This window comes from Myxocyprinus asiaticus, chromosome 3, assembly GCF_019703515.2.
Source record: "Myxocyprinus asiaticus isolate MX2 ecotype Aquarium Trade chromosome 3, UBuf_Myxa_2, whole genome shotgun sequence".
Classification (NCBI taxonomy): Eukaryota; Metazoa; Chordata; class Actinopteri; order Cypriniformes; family Catostomidae; genus Myxocyprinus; species Myxocyprinus asiaticus.
The window spans coordinates 46235114-46254703 of record NC_059346.1 but is presented as its reverse complement, the minus strand read 5'-3'; the positions used below and the strand labels follow the sequence as shown (position 1 = coordinate 46254703).

At 36.4% G+C, this 19590-nt stretch overlaps 2 protein-coding genes across 4 annotated transcripts in view; one reads left to right on the top strand and one right to left on the bottom strand.

The window, feature by feature from the left end:
• Window positions 1–19590, bottom strand: part of LOC127420999 (phosphatidylinositol polyphosphate 5-phosphatase type IV-like) — a 55900-nt gene that overhangs the window by 21599 nt on the left and 14711 nt on the right. The window lies entirely within an intron of this gene.
• LOC127420992 (polyunsaturated fatty acid 5-lipoxygenase-like) lies at window positions 5641–18480 on the top strand. The gene is made up of 14 exons (XM_051663686.1): window positions 5641–5826; window positions 5981–6179; window positions 7847–7928; window positions 8064–8183; window positions 8495–8601; window positions 8750–8925; window positions 10026–10172; window positions 10301–10504; window positions 10791–10877; window positions 15041–15219; window positions 15374–15486; window positions 16096–16196; window positions 16482–16652; window positions 17695–18480. Exons 1-14 carry the CDS (start codon window positions 5677–5679, stop codon window positions 17872–17874), a joined length of 2016 nt encoding a protein of 671 aa, XP_051519646.1. The 5' UTR covers window positions 5641–5676; the 3' UTR covers window positions 17875–18480.

Below are 19590 nucleotides of genomic sequence, written 5' to 3'. Positions count from 1 at the left end.
GCGTTTCTTGAAGAAACACTATATCATATTTCTTACACTTAAGAAGTGAAATAACCTTCCTTCTTTTTATGGGGTGCCCCACCCCATTCACATTCCATGTGGAGAAAGATAACCCACACATATTAGAAAAAATAGATTGTGTGTCAAAAATAAAATTATAAAGACCACATTCCATAATAATGCAACAATCAAACCCTGAACCAAACAAACAGAAAAAAGAAAGTGCGAACTGACCCTGCGCACGACAACCGGCATCAATCTCTCTAAACTCAAACAGTCCATGTACGCCTATGAGAGCCTAATTTGGCCAGAATTGATCAGGGCCTGTCTCCATCACTGGATTGCCGAGCCGGAAACCTGTGAGTTCACTCGATTTCCAGCATATGTCCTGTTATGTTGAGCAGATTTGGAAAGAGCCCATCCAGGAACTCCACCATCTTCTGACCCTCTGCTCCCTCAGGAATTTCAACAATTTGTACATTATTCCACCAGTTACGATTCTCCATATCCTCCAGCTTTTCCCAGACGCACTCCAAATCCACCTTGGTCACTAGTGGATTAGCAGCTAATTCCCTCTTCGATGACTCCAGATAATCTATCCGTTTCTCGACATCCGCCACTCTTGTAACCATCTCAGTGAATTTCGTCTCCATGGCCATGATCGATCAACGTATTGCAGCAAGATCCTCCAAGTCAGCAACGACCTTAGTCAGCATTGCCGACACGTGCATCAATTGTTGGCGAATTTCTTTCACCTCTCCGGCCAAATTGACTCCCTGCCTCGAGGCCTCAGGAGGGCTGTCAGCTTGAGCACATAAGTGTCTTTTAATGTCTCCAGAGCTTGAGGACTTAGAATTCTTTGACATATTGTCTTCATAGAACAGTTATGGATCAGGGTGTATCGAATCTCACTGGTTTATGACACAAAAAATATAAAAACTAACAGGATCAGAGCTTGCCATTCACATGTCCGAACCTCGTATGGCGACACGTAACTCTGAGGTTCTCTATTGTTAAAAATGTATTTTTGTCTGTAGATTACCTTGACATTGGAATGTTTTGACTAATTATGTGATTATTCAATATGTAACTAGAAAAAATATCAGAGAAATCCTGTGGATTGTCCATTTAATCACATCTGTTGTCAAGTTAAGATACCTCCAAAAATCGGTTACATTGTAGTATTTGTTTTGTATAAACCACCCCAATTGTAATCAGACTTTCTTGATTTTCAATTGCTTTTGTGCTATTTTCACAAGTTACAAATCTCCTCAATATTGAAGCATATTATCAATTACAATACACAGAATCAAAAGGTAACTCTCTCACAGTTTTATTCTAGAAACACCTGAATTACCTTTTACCTCAAACCTGCCCTATGACCTAAGTAAATTTGAATGAAACCACGGGGGGGATTTAATGCTTTCCTTGTTCTTTTTCCTCATTTTTAAAGAGAATGTGAGCACTGTACATCCATGCAATCAGAATGTGGATCTACAAGGTGTCTTTTGTCACAGGCAGCCGGCTCTTTGCTTGCTCAATGAACTACATTTACACAGTTTATTCATGTAAATTGTACTTGTATAACAATGCAATCAGAATGTGTATCTATAAGGTGTCTTTTGCCACATGCAGCCAGCTCTTTGCTGGCTCAATGTACTATTTTCACAAAATCAAAGAAGTAACTCTTTCACCACATCTAATCTGTTTTATCCTAGATATACCTTAAAAAGAATGAAAAAAACTTCAAAAGGATTTACCTTTTACAATGTCCTGTTATGATGCTTTTCATTAGCTTTTTTCCTAATTCATGTTAATACATTTGACCATTATTACATCAATTTGCTCTTGATGGTTACGCAAAAAAACATTTAAAGATTAGATAAAGAACTGCTTTGGGGGGCCTGGGTAGCTCAGTGAGTAAAGACGCTGACTACCATCCCTGGAGTCGTGAGTTCAAATCCAGGGCGTGCTGAGTGAATCTAGCCAGGCCCCTTAAGCAACCAAATTGGCCTGGCTGCTAGGTAGGGTAGAGTTACATGGGGTAACCTCCTCATGGTCACTATAATGTGGTTCTCACTCTCAGTGGGGTGTGTGGTGAGTTGTGCATGGATGCTGCAGAGGATAGTGTGAACCCTTCAAACATGCTATGTCTCCTCAGTAATGTGCTCAACAAGCCATGTAATAAGATGCACAGATTGACATCTCAGACATGGAGGCAACTGAGATTTGTCCTCCACCACCCAGATTGAGGCAAGTCACTACACCACCACGAGGACTTAGAGCGAACTGGGCTTTCCAAATTGGGGAGAAAAGGGGAGAAATAAAAAGAACTGCTTTGATCTTATTTGACCAAAACATTTCAGGAAATCTAAATTACTCTTTTGAAAAGAGATACTTTAACTCAACTAGTGCTGTCAGTCGATCAACATTTTTAATCGCGATTAATCGCAATTTCTTTTGTAGTTAATTGCGATTAATCACAAATTTCAAAAGTGCTGAAATTTGACAATTTATTTACTTCTTTTCTGGTTAAAATTAATTTATTTCAATCTTAGGAAAGAAACCAAAACAATATGTAGAAATATAATGCTTTATTAACATTTTCCAATCAAAGCCTTACACAATTTAAAGACAGTGCAGTAAAATATCACTAATTCAAGTAACATTAAACATTTCCCAAAGTCTAAGTGGGAGTTTGACTAATTGAAAGAACTAGTCCCCACATAGGTTGCATATTCATTGCAGTGGGCGTTAAATCCCTTAAACTGTCATCCTCCACAATATTAATTTGCCGGTAGACTGTGGCTATCCGCTTTGTTACAGCAATCGTGAAGCTGCATTCATGATTCGTATCAGAGCATCAATGCCTGCATCAGACGCAGCTTTGAACTCACCATGAAAAGTGCTTGCAAACAAAAACATCTCATTCTGCGTTTTAGTGATAGTTCAGGTTTGATATGCATCTGTGGTAATTAAAATGTGCTTTACATAGGCTGAAAAATACTTCACGCAAGTATGCAAACGCAGACGTGAGCGCTTGGCCAACTCATGGCCAACACGTGGTCCAGTTGTACATACATTACGTATGCTCTTGTGTTGCTCTGGTGGTTACAAACATCAGACCACAAGGGGGCAATAGATTTTTTTAAGCATGACCATGAAACTGGATGTGGTAGATGGGTCGATAGTTGAGGAGTTGGGAGATACACAGAGAAAAACAAGTTCATTTGAATGGACTGGGGACAAAAATCGTAAATATATTTTGAAAAGATTCAACTCAAATTGCTGCCCGAGTCCACCATGACAGTTGTTGACTGAAAGAAGAAAATCCGCTCTAGCGCCCCTTGTGGCAGTGCTGAGAATGCAGCGCGTACTTGCGTTGAGTTATGAATTAAGCGCTGACACATTTCACAACGCAATGACATGTGAAACCGAGCTTGCATAGCAAGGTGCGTCTGCATTCACATACTTGCGTAGAGTATATTTGGGCCTTAACGGTCAACTAGTGTGTTATGACAGGACCGCCCATAGAATGTTTATGGGATCGTTGCATTATGCTGTTTTATGCTAAGCTTCTAGGCTTGGTAGAAGGATTGTGGTGTGTGGGTGTTTTTGGTGTGTGCGTCAGTGTAATGACTCCGGGCGGACACATTATAAAGGTTCCGCCCTTCACACCAGCATTGATGCTGTATTAATGGTAAATACGTTAATCGCGATTAAGACAAATTAATGCGTTAAAATGTTAAATTAATCCCATGTGTAAATGCGTAAATTCTGACAGCTCTAAACTCAACATAATGACTTCTTGTTTTTTGCCAATTTATTTTACATGGTAACCACAGTTAATAATTATAATTAATTTTATCACACATTATATGTTTGCACATATACAGTGAAATTCTTTTTTTTTTTCACATATCCCAGCTAAGCTGGGGTCAGAGTGCAGGGTCAGCCATGATACAGTGCCTCTGGAGCAGATAGGGTCAGGGGGCCTTGCCCAACAGTGACATCTTGGCAGTGCTGGGGCTTGAACCCCCAGTCTTCAATGATTAGTAACCCAGAGCCTTAACCGCTGAGCCACCAGTGCCCCTCAGTTGGTTTTCATATTTGTAATAGTGTGAGCATTTGAAAATTTTCAGTAGAGCAGAATAGACTGCAAGTATCCAATTAAAAAAATATGGAAAAGTTCATGATTTTCAGGGATTAAATTACATATTGTGTAGAACACTGACAGCTTCTTGCAGAGTTGGTTCAAGCATGATTTCAGGCCCAACTGCGGTTAATAACAGTGTCACTACCCCATTCTTTCCATTCTTCAGCCCTTTTGAGGAAATCTTTTCTACATGAAGGTGGAAGAAGGTGTATGATTACTATCTCCATATGCAAGTTACTCTTGTTCAAGACAGAATACACAAAAATGATGTCAATTACTATTTTAATCACTTTGGTACTATTTTCACAAGTGATTAATTCTCAAAACACTTAGTACTTATCTACAAACAAATCAACAAAAAATGTTTTCAAATAGTTCTTTTTTAAGTATTTTCAATTGACAATACACATATATTAATCACAAAGTAATGAATAACAGGTTCAATACAAGTTAAGTTCAGTCGACAGCATTTGTGGCTCTATGTTGATTACCACAAACTTTAATTTAGACTTTTCCCTCCTTTTCTTAAAAAAAAAAAGAAAAAAAAAGCAAAGTGAATGAGGCCAATTTGTAAAGTTAAAATATTCACTTTTCACTGCTTCTGTGTTAAAATGATTTTAGTGTGACAAAATTGCGTACTAACCTTATCCAAGTAAAGTTATAATCAATATAATTTAAATTATCACATTTATTTTGAGAAAAAAAAAAACACTTATTTGTCATTTTCAGTTTTGTTCAAGGTGATTAAATAAAAAGTTTTTGTAATATGTGTCCAATGAGTGAAAGGATAGTATTTGGGGTAAAAAGCCCCCCGTTGCAGTGGCTAAAGGCCCCTATAAAACACATCGTTTTTCTTAAGTGGGGCGAATACAGTTGTTCTGAAAAAAGTTCAAAGTGGGCACACATGCAATCACAATGGAGATTAATTTATTTATAAAATACCTGAGATCTATTGAAATACCAAATGTGACAAATTAATGTTTAACCCTATTCTGAAGTGGTTATTTTGTAGTATTGTAACAAATCAAAACAACCTTCCAGTTTTATTTATTTTAACACAAATTTTGTTGCTTTTAGCCCCATTGTACCTTATGCCACAAATATTGTTGAATGGGCTTAACTTGTATTTAACTCAGAATATTCCTTTAAACAGTGTTTTATCTAAAAATAAAATACCTTTCAATTATGTAAAGTAATTGCCTTTCATTATTTTTACAGTAAATTAAAGATTTTGTTATGTTTTGATTTTGTGTCTTGTGTTAGGTCAATTGAAAATATACTTAAACATTTGTGCTACTGATTATTTGTACCATAGCAATACAAAAATCATTTGATGTAAGTATACCCTTTCCTCATTTGATGAGAAAATATTTAATGAAATCACAGTGGTTTTACATTTTCATTTTCATTTGTTCTTTTTCCTCATTCCTAAAGACAATGGGAGCAGGAAATGAATTGGGTATAAATTGTGGTTCCAGGGTCTCTATAGGCTACTACACCTGTGCATCAGTACAAGAAGAATGTGGACCTACGAAGTGTCTGTTACCACAGGCAGCCAGCTCTTTTCTGGATCAATGAACTACATTTACCTGACACTGGTTGGCAAGGATGGATCCAGTGACAGAACTCTGCTGAATAAATCCTTTTTTGATTATTTCGTAAGAGGCACGGTAAGAAATGTTTGATGTTTTTTAGTTCATTTTTTCTCTGTTCAAAGTGCATCATGATTGTGCTGATGCAGGGTGGCTCATTTTTAATTCATCTTCCTTTCCCAATGGATTTTTGCATATAGCGTGTGATTTGTCAAAACAAATGTCTTTCAAGGTGAACACGTTCAACGTCATTGTAAAGGAGAACCTTGGAGACATTGTGCTGGTGAAACTTGAGAAGGAGAGATACTGCATCAATGACCAGTGGTATTGTAAACATATCACAGTGATGACACCATCTGGAAACTGCTTTCAGTTTCCCTGTTATCGCTGGTTAGTAGATCAAAAGGAAGTGGTTCTCAGGGAAGGCACAGGTAGGTGTCGACAGTCGACTCGATGTGTCAAGTTGTTTATTATTTTCTAGTTAAGCAATAGCCTAAGTAACGAGAGGCGTACACTGAGTGCTTGCAACCCCTTCAGCCATGACTTTTCACAATAGCACGGTTTCAAATGCCTTATTGCTTTTAAAAAACGGTTACCAAACAATAAATATTAAGGACAAAAATGTTTCTTAAAATGTTATTTATTCCACCCCTGGAGTCACGAGTTCGAATACAGCGTGTGCTGAGTGACTCCAGCCAGGTCTCTTAAGCAACCAAATTGGCCAGGTTGCTAGGGAGGGTAGAGTCACATGGGGTAACTTCCTCGTGTCATGATTAGTGGTTCTTGCTCTCAATGGGGCATGTGGTAAATTGTGCATGGATCGCGGAGAGTAGCATGAGCCTCCACATGCGGAGTCTCTGCGGTGTCATGCACGACGAGCCATGTGAAAACATGCGCGGATTGACTGTCTCAGAAGCAGAGGACTAATGAGACTTGTCCTCCGCCACCCGGGTTGAGGTGAATCACCGCACCACCACGAGGACCTACTAAGTAGTGGTAAAATTGGGCATTCCAAACTGGGAGAAAAGGGGATAACATTTTTTTTTTTTTAAAGTTTTTTATTTTAAGTAAAATGCAATGCCATCCTAATGCTAGAAGAAATAGTCTTGACAGTTAAAATATTGCTATTTGTAACACACCTCATCTGATAGAGCTCAAATCAAGACAGAGACGAGGAACTGCGTTCTTATTTGTAATAGCACAATAAATAGTAGGCCTATGCCCTCTACTCATCGGCAACTCGAATAGGCATCCACACACACAAACATCTGCTTCTCCCTGCATGAAAAAACTTTCTTAGCTGGGAGAGAGGAGTGATCACACAATTTAAAGGTGCACTCTGTAACTTTTGTCTTTCTGTCATCTCGCACTTACACTGACACCTAGCGGCTTTGATGCAGCATCATTTAAAATCAATAGTTTTCAGTTTCAGATGCCATTGTAGAAATGTAGTATTCACAGTCAGGCATGATTACTTTAATCAATGAGTGAAACTGTCAAATAACAGGACGTTTACTGATTAAGCGAGTAGTATTCGGCTGGTCATGTGATTCTAACATGGCAGCCCCCATGTGCGGACCCTCTCCATGTAGAATAAAACAGCTTTTATAAGGTTATTGATATGACAGGAGTCTTCATTTTAATGTGAGTGCTCATGATTTTATACATGTATTGTAAAATTACAATTCATGTCTTTAGGAGTTAAACTTTTTAATGTGGAAAAAAATACTGAGTGCATCTCAGAGGAGAATGACCCACTTCGATCTAAAATCACCAGCAGGGGTCACACATACTTCACTAAATAATTAATAAACCACTCATTTTGCTGAAATACACAATAAATTGAACAATTTTGACAGTGTATTTTGTGTGTGTGTGTGTATGTTACGTATACAACAAAAATAATGATTATTTATTGCTTCTGCGCAGTGATAGGCCTACATATAGTAGCTCAAAGAAGAGGTCATAGCTGATTTGTCCAGAAAAAAAGCACAGTTATTGACCAATTGGCTTCCAGGACCAGAATATAAATTTTATAACTGTGAATAAAGCATGCCGTAATACTGTGAGTATATGTGTTGTGTGTGTGTTCATTTAGCTCGATTGCCTCAGGATGATGAAAATGAATTGACAAAAGAGCACCGGCGTGCTGAACTGGAATGGCGACAAAAAATATTCAGGTTTGATGTGACCGCATGGTTTACAGTTTAATGTGTCAGCACACAAATACCAACATTATAAAACAACTTTGTTCATGATGGAATTTTATTCTTGGTAAATTTGTAATTGAAAAATAATTTTTTTTGTTTTTTTAGATGGTGTAAGTGGTGCCCTGGCTACCCCATGAGTATAGATGACAACTACAAAAATCTTCCACAAGATGTGAAGTTTGAAACAGATAAAACTTTTGACTTTGGTCTGAAAGTCATCAGAGCGTAAGTTTAAGTGAATGTGTGTCAGGTCCACGATTTAACATTGAATGTATTAATTCAGAGGTGGAAAAATGGAGAAACAAGTCACAGAAACAAGTTGATTACGATTATTTTCTACCACTTGTAGCAAGTGGGTGGAAAGGTGGGAACAATTCTAGGGGCCAGCAGGTGGTGGGGGGGGGGGCACAAAAATGTCTAAATTGTATTTTTGAAAAAAGTAAGGGACCCGGACTAATATACAGTCAGGAGGCCCAGAATTCCATTTTACAGCATTGCCAGACACTCTCTGATTGTAAATATTCTGGCTGTTTCAGGAAATTGAATGCATATATTAACCAAATGGTGGAAAAGTTCCAAAGCCCTTGGGAAGGAATTGCAGATTTAAAAAAGATTAATGTGATTATCAAGAACGCTGTGCCAGGTTTGTGCCATTATTACTTCCTTAGTCAGAATTCTTGTTTCTTTGCTCATAAAAAAACATACTTATGTAAAATCAGCAATGTGGAAGTACAGATCAGTATAATACAACTCATGGGCAGTTGACTTTATTATTCACTTTGTCTGAACAGAGTATCTGATGGACAACTGGAATGAGGACTTCCTGTTTGGATATCAGTTCTTAAATGGCTGCAATCCTGTCATGATCAAGAAATGTGAGAAACTTCCAGCAGAAAAGTTTCCAGTCACAGAGGAGATGGTGAAGGGCTTCCTAAAGAGAGGTCTCACTCTACATGAGGAATTAGAGGTTCTGAAACAAGATCCATTACTGTAAAACACTTTAATCAGTTTATCAGTATCAAATCCAAGACATACGTTTTGCATACCCTTCTGAAAAGACCAGCATGAATGTCCATGCTGGTCCAGACTGGTTATTAATGCTTTAGTGCTGGTCTAGCTGGTGGACCAGCATACTGTAGCCATGCGAAACAGAAGCTTGTTGATTATTTCTAAAGAAGATCTGTGATCAAGGAAGTCTCACTGTTTAAGGTAGTTAGAGGAATAGTTCACCCAAAAATGAAAATCCAGTCATCACTTACTCACCCTGATGTCATTCCAATCCTGAATGACTTTCTTATTGTTTCTGTGTAACACAAAATGAAATAACTCAATGAATGTTTGTTGGCTGAATTCAACACAATGGCAGTATACAGTCACTCACTTTAGCGCTTAGTGATGAAGCACCTAAAGTGTCATAAAGGTAGTCCATGCACCATATTCCAAGTCTTCTGAAGACAAACGATCACTTTTTATTATGAACAGACTGTAATTTAAGTACTTATTCACTCTCAAATTAAATCAAAACAGCAAACAGCACAGTGCTGAAATTCAGTATGTCGGCTACGCCAATAACACCAAACCTCACTGGTTCTTGCGTGCAGTGTTGGATAAATTGCTCAAAAATGTAATCCACTACAAATTACTAATTATTTTTCCAAAATTTTTATCAAATAACTGATTTTACTGATTACTTCACTGAAAAGTAATCACATTACTACTTGATTTTCAGTTACTTTCTAAAAAACTTTTTACAGAAAAGTGTTTGTTTTTTCACTCAACGAATTCAAAACAATGTCTACATATTCTCCTTGTTCATTGTCTCATGCTAGTCATATACTGTATTTTCTAAATATGTGTAACCCAAGTAGTGTACTTAAATTAATTCACTTAATTGTCATGTCTCGCTACTTTTGTACTAAAAGTTATATGAAAAGTAAATTGCCGACCTAAGGTTCTGAAACACTAAAATGATAAAAGTGCAGTAAATTCTTACTGAACTCAACACAGTAATTCTTTCACATAGTTACTCCATGGTTACAGTATTAAATAAATAGCTCTGTATTACAGGCAGGAAATATTTACATCGCAGACTATGAAATACTGGACGGAGTGCCAGCCAATACCACAGACCCAAACACCCCGCAGTATTTGGCTGCACCCATCTGCCTCCTGTACAAGAACACACAGAATCAAATTGTGCCGATTGCCATTCAGGTATCTGTAATATATAGAACCAGTAGCTAGTTGAACAGATAAAATGATACAAATAAAAATGCTTGTACACATTTTTTTTTTTTTTTTACAAATGATCCTGTTTGTGTTTACTATGATATCTGAAACAGCTCTGTCAAAAACCAGGAGAGGGAAACCCAATTTTTCTCCCGAGTGATAATCAATACGATTGGATGCTTGCCAAGATGTGGGTCAGATCCTGCAACTTTAATGTTCATCAGGGGCTCACACACCTTCTCAAGACACATCTGATTGCTGAGGTTTTTACCATAGCCATGTACAGACACCTCCCTGCAGTCCATCCTGTATACAAGGTAGGCCTACTTTCACAAATCTTTCACATTTTGCAACCAAACATTTTAATTCTGTCAAATTAAAAATCATTTACTCACCCTCATGTAATGCCAAACCTGTATGACTTTCTCTCTTCTGTCGAACATAAAAGGAGATGTTAGGCAGAATGTTATAGGGACTAGCAGCCTCATATTTAACAAAAGACCTATTTATTTGGCATTGTGTTTCTTAGAACCCAAGTTTCCTGTTTTAGGATAAATGCTTTAAAAATGCAGATTTTTTTATTGCATCATTCACTCCTCACAGTTACTGATCCCTCACATTCGATACACCATTGCCATCAACACAGAAGCCCGTGAAAATCTCATCTCTGCAGGAGGGGTCTTCGACAAGGTACTTTTACCCCAGTTTAATGTGGCCACACTTAAAACAGCATCTAGTCAGGAGCAAGTGTATTCATATTTAGTTTTACACTAGGTGTAAATAGCACCTGCCACACAGTGCTTTTTGCTCTCCAATAGTCTGGTGGCCAGACAGAAATGAAAGACAAACTGCACCCTCACGTGTCGCTTGATGGCGTAGTGCAGGGCTCTTCAACTACTTTTCTTGCTGGGGCCAGATTATCCATAAGAAATCTTGGAAGGGGCCAAGAAATGTTCTGTATTTACTTTCATTACAAGTAACATGTTAAAATAAAAAATATTGTGCATTTATTTATATTAAAATATTTTTTTAAAGTTTGGCCATATAATTTCTTCTTAAGATCTGACTGAAGAACAAACATGACTTATACTCGTAACTAACAAATTAGTTTTGATTAACTTTACTTTGAAATACAAAAAACAATGATCATTTCAACAGTTTAGAATTATGAAAACTGAGGAGGAACATTTAAACCTGCTAAAGCCCTCTCACAATATCAACCAACATATAAAATCAATGGCCATATAGAACTGTCATTTTTACATAAGAATACACTTAAAGGTGCACTCAGTAACTTTTGTCTTTGTGTCATCTCGCACTTACACTGACACCTAGCGGCTTGGATGCAGCATCATTTAAAATCAATAGTTTTCAGTTTCAGATGCCATTGTAGAAATGTACTATTCACAGTCAGCCATGATTACTTTAATCAATGAGTGAAAATGTCAAATAACAGGACGTTTACTGATTAAGCGAGTAGTATTCAGCTGGTCATGTGATTCTAACATGGCAGCCCCCATGTGCGGACCCTCTCCATGTAGAATAAAACAGCTTTTATAAGGTTACTGATATGACTGGAGTCTTCATTTTAATGTGAGTGCTCATGATTTTATATATATATTGCAAAATTACAATTCATGTCTTTAGGAGTTAAACTTTTTTAATTAAGAAAACATTACTGAGTGCACCTGTAATTTTCTTTGTGGAAAAAAGAGAAAATGTCTATTCCTCCCTTTTCTCTGTTATACAGTATCAACCCATTCATTGAGGGAAAATTTTGTCCTGCAAATATTGTGGATTTGCACACAATAGCCAGTGCAGGAGTCAGATATTTGTGCAGATAATCACTGGAAAAAGAACAAACTGAGTTGAAGCTGTTTGTAACTGAGAGGGCTGAATCACAATATATAGAACCATATATAATCAGGATATTTGCAGGTTCAGTTTCATGTTATAAATTTGTTTAAAGCACTACAGACCCTGAACAGACGAGACATGCCCATTTAACACTTCATGAATAGTAAATAAAAGTAACTTTTTGAGCGCATTTTCTTTTAAAGTTCGGTATTCATCATCGAGTTCTCTTTTGTTGCCATCTTGTTGTTAACATCTGCAGATTTGAAAGCACTCTACACAACTAAGCAATTTACATAAATACATTTGACTGAATAAAGCGCAACCAAATGCTTACCTAAGCGGTGCCATCCATGTTTAGCAAAGCAGTGTAAGTTAACTATGGCCAGAAAAGCTTTAACGTGTGCTCCAGTCCAGACAAATGATGACGGCTGAACACTGTTTCACGTGACATTGAGCGTTGTTAAACTCACTGCTGATGCTCACGCCTATGAACACTGAGTTTTGCACAGAGAGCACTCTGGTATTTCAGACTGCAAAGCAATTTTAACAAAGATTTGTCGAAGAGCCAGATAAAGATGATTGGCGGGCTGCCAGTTGATTAGCCCTGGCATACTCTGTAACTGTAAAGACTGTGTGGAAGGTTTTTGTTCATGCAGACAAATCGGGTTCGATCCCCCCTTTTGTCCCACTTTTTCCCATCCTGTTTCTTCTCTTAATATTTCCTTCAATACTACTTCTAAAAATCAATAGAAATTATTATAAAGGTTGATTTCCTCGCACTAATTTGGTCACGGTAAAGGTGGAGGAGTTGTAAAAAAGGTTTGATCCAGGTAAAATTAACGATAGCTTTATTATAGTAATATTGTAGTTAGCACGTTTTTGGTGGAAGTCATAGTTTAATTGCAATTAACCATGGTGTTACTACAGTAATAATAATAGTAACCATGTTTAATTTTGTGGTTGACCTTCCTGCAAAATACCATGGTGATACTATGGTTACTATAGTAAAATCATGGCAAATTTTTGTAAGGTAAGGTTAGGGTTAGATTTAGGGGTAGGGGTTGGTGTAGGGTGTCTTTGGGACTCTAAATAGACCTTATTCATAGCAGCGCCATGTTTGATTTTTGATGGGAATGAGGCTATGAGCGAGAGATGTACAGTCTCTGCAAAGGGCTGCACTGCAGTTTAAAGTGTTTTTGGATCATTTCGCAGACAAAACATTCAGAAGACATCTTTTTAAGAACATTCAGTAGACAGAAAACTTCACACAACATGAGTTGTTGAAAATCAGATGCAATTTATGAGCTTTTTACAGCTTTATACCATGCATGCCATTGAAGAGAATGTAAGTCTATCCCTCACAGCCTCGTTGTCATTCCCATTAAAAATCAAAGATGGCGCTACTGTGAATAGTGTCGTTAAACACAATAAACACATTGCAGTGATGCCCCTATCCTGTATGTTAGTATTTAATTAGGAGTGCAAATAGTATCTCCCATGATTGGCACCGGGGTGCAAATAGCATCTAACATTATTTGCTAATTTTATTAAGTGCAAAAAAGATGCTTTTTGTTGCTTTTTACACTTAGTGCAAATAGCCTCTGCCTTAGTTATATTCTTCTGTCTTGTTATCTCTAGTAATGCCACATTACCTTGAGGTTTGAGGATGCAGTTTTTACAATCTTCATCAATTACAGACTTTTGGCCTGCGACATTGTCATTTACAGTTACACAATGCTTTAGATTCTGATTTATAGACCTAGTTTTATTGGTATTTACATTAGAGATGGGAAAAATATTGATTTTCCGATGCATCGCGATCTTCATTTGACCAATCTCGATATCGATTCTTAAATCCCAAGATTGATCTTTTACTCTATGCGCAACCATCCACTTCAATGAGAGCAAATCACTCACATTTGCAACCAAATTTCGTGCTATGCGACTAAAATGTATATATTTGGCAGCTGGCTGGAAAGTGTTTACATTTCACTCACCAGTAATTGTTTAGTATAATGGTGTAGTATTCAGCTGCGAGATCCTTTCACTGCATGTTGAGAGTAAAAGTTGTCCCTTGTGTGTCCAAAAACAAGATCCACGTGACCCGTTTGTAAATGAATAATATCACTTTTAATACTCTTTCTGTTCTTTACAGTCAGTTGTTAATTGAAACAAAAAATATATATATTTTTTATTCTAATCAGGCATAGCACAGATGAGATAAAGCCATTTGAGTAATCTCTCATTGACATGTGCTAATTTAAAGATGCTGTTTACAGAAATGTCCAGTAAAGTTTCCTTAAAGAGAGGTAAAAGTACCGTTTTTTTAGTGTTCAACAAATCAATGTAAATACCTGTAAATTGTAAACATTATGCAATTAAACAATGAACTTGAAACAAAATCTAATATATGCAATATAATATCATAATTATTGATTAAATACATTGATTTGTTCATTTTTAAAAGCTAAAATGTGACTTAAATTATGAAAACCTAATAAAATATAATTAGTAAAATTATATTTTCGGAATGTACCTAGTTAGAAGGTCCCCTGTATAATTAACAGCATTAGCTGGGAGATGATGTCTTTCATATGTAAGCAAAAGGAACATTATTACTAAAATATACCCATCTGAATCGAAATCTAATGTCAATAATGTGCTATAATTAAAATAATGAACAGCATCTAAAATTATGTTTTATGTAGCACTTTTTTAAAGAACACATTCAATAATGTACTTTTCAAGTTATAAAGATGAATTAATACATGGAGAGGAGAACTTCAGGAAACAGTCAGAAACTAATATTTCCATTGCACCGATTCAAGATATCTCTATTGTCTGATTATAAACAATTAAATACACTGATGATCATACAAAATTGTGGGTCATGTCAATATGAATTCAGTTGGTCTTTCGTGTGCTCGTAACTCAAATTTGTGATATTTCCGACAGCAAGGCTGCAGACGATTCACTAAAGTTCTTATTTTCCAAAGGGTAATAGCATAAGTGGGTCTACACTTGGGGATGTGGTCAAAAAGGTCATGAAGACTTTCACCTACAAGTCTCTGTGTTTTCCTGAGGCCATAAAAGATCGAGGAATGGATAGCAAGACAGATGTGCCCAACTACTACTATAGAGACGATGGCATGATGGTCTGGGAAGCAGTGAAAAGGTTGGTTGTAAAATATATAACATTTTACAACAGTTCAAATGTTAAGGAGGGATGGGATGATTAACAGAATAAAAATTAGGCTAGATTTGTAACAAAGTAGAAATGTGGCACCTTGGAATTTGGTGATTTGTCATTTGATTTGCTCTTTCTGTAGGTTTGTTTCTGATGTGGTGAAGATCTACTACAAGAGTGATAAGACAGTTCAGAGTGATGAGGAGATTCAGAACTTTGTTAAGGATGTTTGCTTTGGCATGAATTATCATTGTGGTGAGTACAAAATCATCTAGGTAGTTAATGCATAATGTGTGCATGGACATTTTTTTAAGATTGTAGGTTTATGAAGAACGTATATGAATGTTTAAACAGAAAGTGAATATCTTAGGTCCTGTAACTGGTCACCATTTCTTTTTTTATCCTTACCTTCACTAGATCATTTTAAATGGTGTAACAAATAATTTTTAAAAGTACAATTATTCAATGAATCTATCAATATGATGTCATTAGCAGCATGCATAATAATTAATAAAAGAAAGATAGTGCTGTTTAAAATAGTTTTAGACAAGGGTGTGGTTTGAACGTGGGGGGGGGGGGGGGGTTGCAGCATGAAGCATTTACATGTTTCCATTGATCATGGTATATTAATGGGGGGGACTACGCCCCTGGTTTTAGATGAAGTATTGCATGTCATACAGGAATGTCAGGAAATGTCAATTTCCCAAAAGTATTTTAAGTCAACTATCCACAAAAAGTATCAATGCATTGTAAGCGTGCATGCATCTGTCAGTGTTGTACATTTGCATATTCTAGGTGTCTGTGTGTACACTAACTCCCCTTTACATCTGTAAACGAACAAACATTTGATGTCATTGTCCACAGATTTTCCAAAATCCCTCAAAACTCAAAAGGATTTAATTGAGTACCTGACTGTTGTGATCTTCACAGTCTCAGCACAACATGCTGCAGTCAACTTTGGACAGGTAGGATTTCATAAACTTTAAGGTATATTTCATCAATAAATGAAAATTCTGTCCAAATTTACTTACCATAGTGTTATTCCAAACTTGTATAACTTTTTTCTTTCCTCAAACACAAAAGGAGATCTTGGGCAGCATGCTAGTCTATCTCTTCAACAATTAAAATAATTAACCAAATATCTGAATAATATCTATTGGCTAATGTGTGTGTGTGTGTGCGTGTGTGTGTGTGTGTGTGTGTGTGTGTGTGTGTGTGTGTGTGTGTGTGTGTGTAAACTTGCAATCCAGTACGACTGGTATGGATGGGTCCCCAATGGCCCCTCCACCATGCGGAAACCCCCTCCCTCAAAGAAGGACCAAGTCGACATGAAGTATATCATGGAGAGTCTGCCTGACCGTGATCGTGCCTGCAAGGTTCTAGGAACAGCTTGGGCCCTGAGTCAGTTCCAGGAGAATGAGGTTTGTCGACCGATTCATCCCTACAGATCTGAATATACTGTATATGCACAATTTTAGAGAGTCTAGTTCCTACTGGTTAGCACAAATGCGCTAACACAATGAGCTGTAGCAGGGCCTCTTTTTGGTATAAGCCATATACGTGGCTGCTTAGGACCCCTCAGCCACCAGGGACCTCTGGCGATTCGTACTCAGGGGGGTGTGTAGAGTCCCGGCCACATTCACTATCTCCTCCCCTGTCATTTCCTGACCCCTCTCTACTCTTTATCAATATAAAAGTCAAAAAGCCCAAAAGAAGTCTAACTTTACCCTGTGACCCAGGGGTCCGCTGCAGAATTATATCTGAGGGTATACACAGAAATCTGACCACATAAAGAAGTGTACCTTTATTGTCTAGAGAGGTCCATTGGTAATGGCATGACTAATTTTTTGTCAGAATTTATTAATTTATCAAATTTATTCAAAATAAAAAGCTGTGAAAAATATTTTTTTCATTTATTTTACATTAAAAATGCAATTCACACAAACAATGACTTGAATACACCTCTTAAATTATGATATTGTTTATTTTTTGGGGGGCATTAGGTAAAAAAAAAAATGTCAGGGTGATACATCTTTCCTGAGATCATAATGAAGAAAAAGTACTAACTGAAAGAATGAAATTCTTGATAAAAAAAAAAAAAAAATTACAAAATTAAAATACAGTAAAAAACGTATGAAGTAGTCTGGCTGTTTAAGTAGATGTCTACACTTACATGCATTTAAGATGCAAGAAATATTACTTTTTACTTGTAAACTGATGATTCAAAACCATTTGAAACCAACATACATATATTACATTTATAATAACTTGGCACGTGTATTTTAAACTAGATTTTCCCTTGGACACCCTTATTTGTCACTGGACCATCATTTTTTTTTTTCATATATATATATATATACTGCTTGCTTGTTGATTTGTTATACAATCATAATGTCATTTAATTGGCATTTAAACTTGTAAAAAGACAGTAAAATATTGTTCTTTTTCCCCTGTTTTCCCCAGCTGTTTTTAGGGACATATCCAGACAAGTACTTCACTGAGCAATCAGTCCTAAATGCCATGAACACGTTCCGCAAGGAGCTAGCAAAAGTGACCAACACCATCAAGGAACGAAATGAGAAGTTACCTTTGCCCTATTGGTATCTGTCCCCAGACAAAATCCCCAACAGTATTGCAATCTGAGAAAACATCTGTGAAATAATTTCCCAACCACTTACTGAAGTGTCAGCAAGTGTGAACTTGACATATAAAGAAATTATTCACTTAAAAAGGTCTTACTTTTATGGAAGAATAGTGACCATGTATGATGTTGTTTCTGCATTTTTTTCTCCAGATAATTTTTCTCTAATATTTCCTCATGATAGGATAAAGTTGCTTGTACAACATTTATTTTTGTTCATGATCCTTGCCTCATTGTCATCTTATACATGTTGCTGTCTTTACTGTGTTACAGTGTAGGGTGATGAGCCATATACATAATATATACTATAATATTCTCTGTTCAACTCAAACTATTATTCTTATTTATTCTGAACTGTCATATTTTAAAATGCTGTAAATCACTTGTCTGTTAACAATCACATTTGTTTTAAGTGAGAATGCAGGAGAATGGCAGGGCTTTAGTGTTTGTCCTTACCAAATTGAACAATATGAAAATGTTTTAGTACTTGTCCAGTTTTTATTATGAAACTGGCTAGCCTAATTAATCACTTATTCAATGGAGTTCAGTTTCTTTAGCTTTGAAATCCACAATCACAAATTAAATACATCCTTTCTGTGCACATGCAACCAAGCCTACTGTGTTTTTGTATATTCACTGAGACAAAGGTTTACGATTGACGCACAGTTTATTGAATATGCATTCACAAGGATAGGGTTAACAAAAAGTGTGCGAGTTAGCTAAAACATGAATGATATGCTAATAATTATCAATCACTTTAATGAATAACACAGGTGAGATAGAGCTTGGTTTGAAAGTGAGCTTCAGAGATTTGATCCAATATTATGTAATGAGCCTCCTCAACTATAGTCTAAAGATAGCAGCATAGTGCGGAGAGCTGTGCTATCGGGGGTGAGTATAGAATTTTTAGATAAATAATTATATTTATTTGTATATTTTAGAGCAAACTGTAAAGAGGGCTAAAAGAGGATGTAGCCTAAAATTTGAACGTTTTGCATAATAAAAAACAATCTGAAACCAGCAACTGCCAGAACACAGAGCTGGTATTAAAGGAATATTTCAGGTTCAATACAAGCTCAATCGACAGAATTTGTGGCATAGTGTTGATTACCACAAAAAAACTATTTCGACTCGTCCCTCCTTTTCTTTAAAAAAGTAAAAATCAAGGTAATAGAGAGGCACTCACAATGGAAGTGAATGGGGCAATTTTTGGAGGGTTTAAAGGCAGAAATGTGAAGATTATAATTTTATAAAAGTACTTACATTATTTCTTATGCTAAAACTAATGTTTTAAGTTGTTTAAATCATCATGTTTAGTCATTTTAGGGTTTGTTGATGTTTCATCTTCATGGCAACAAAGTTGTAAAATTGGCTATAACTTTACACAGAAAAGGTTACTAAGTGATTTTATCACACAAAAATCATGTTAACACGCATATTGTTTATGTCTTGCAGCTATACTTTTGAAATGGAGTATTTTAATGTTTACAGATTGGCCCAATTCACTTCCATTGTAAATGTCTCACTGTAAACCAGATTTTTCTTTTTGTTATTTTTTAATTCAAAAATTAATTTTTCTGGTCATAAATATTATGCCACAATGATGTTGATTGAGCTTAACTTGAATTAAACCCGGAATATTCCTTTAACAAGACTATGAAGACTTTTAAACCAAAATCTTCCTTTTAAACATCCCGGTTCCTAAATCACCATTGCCA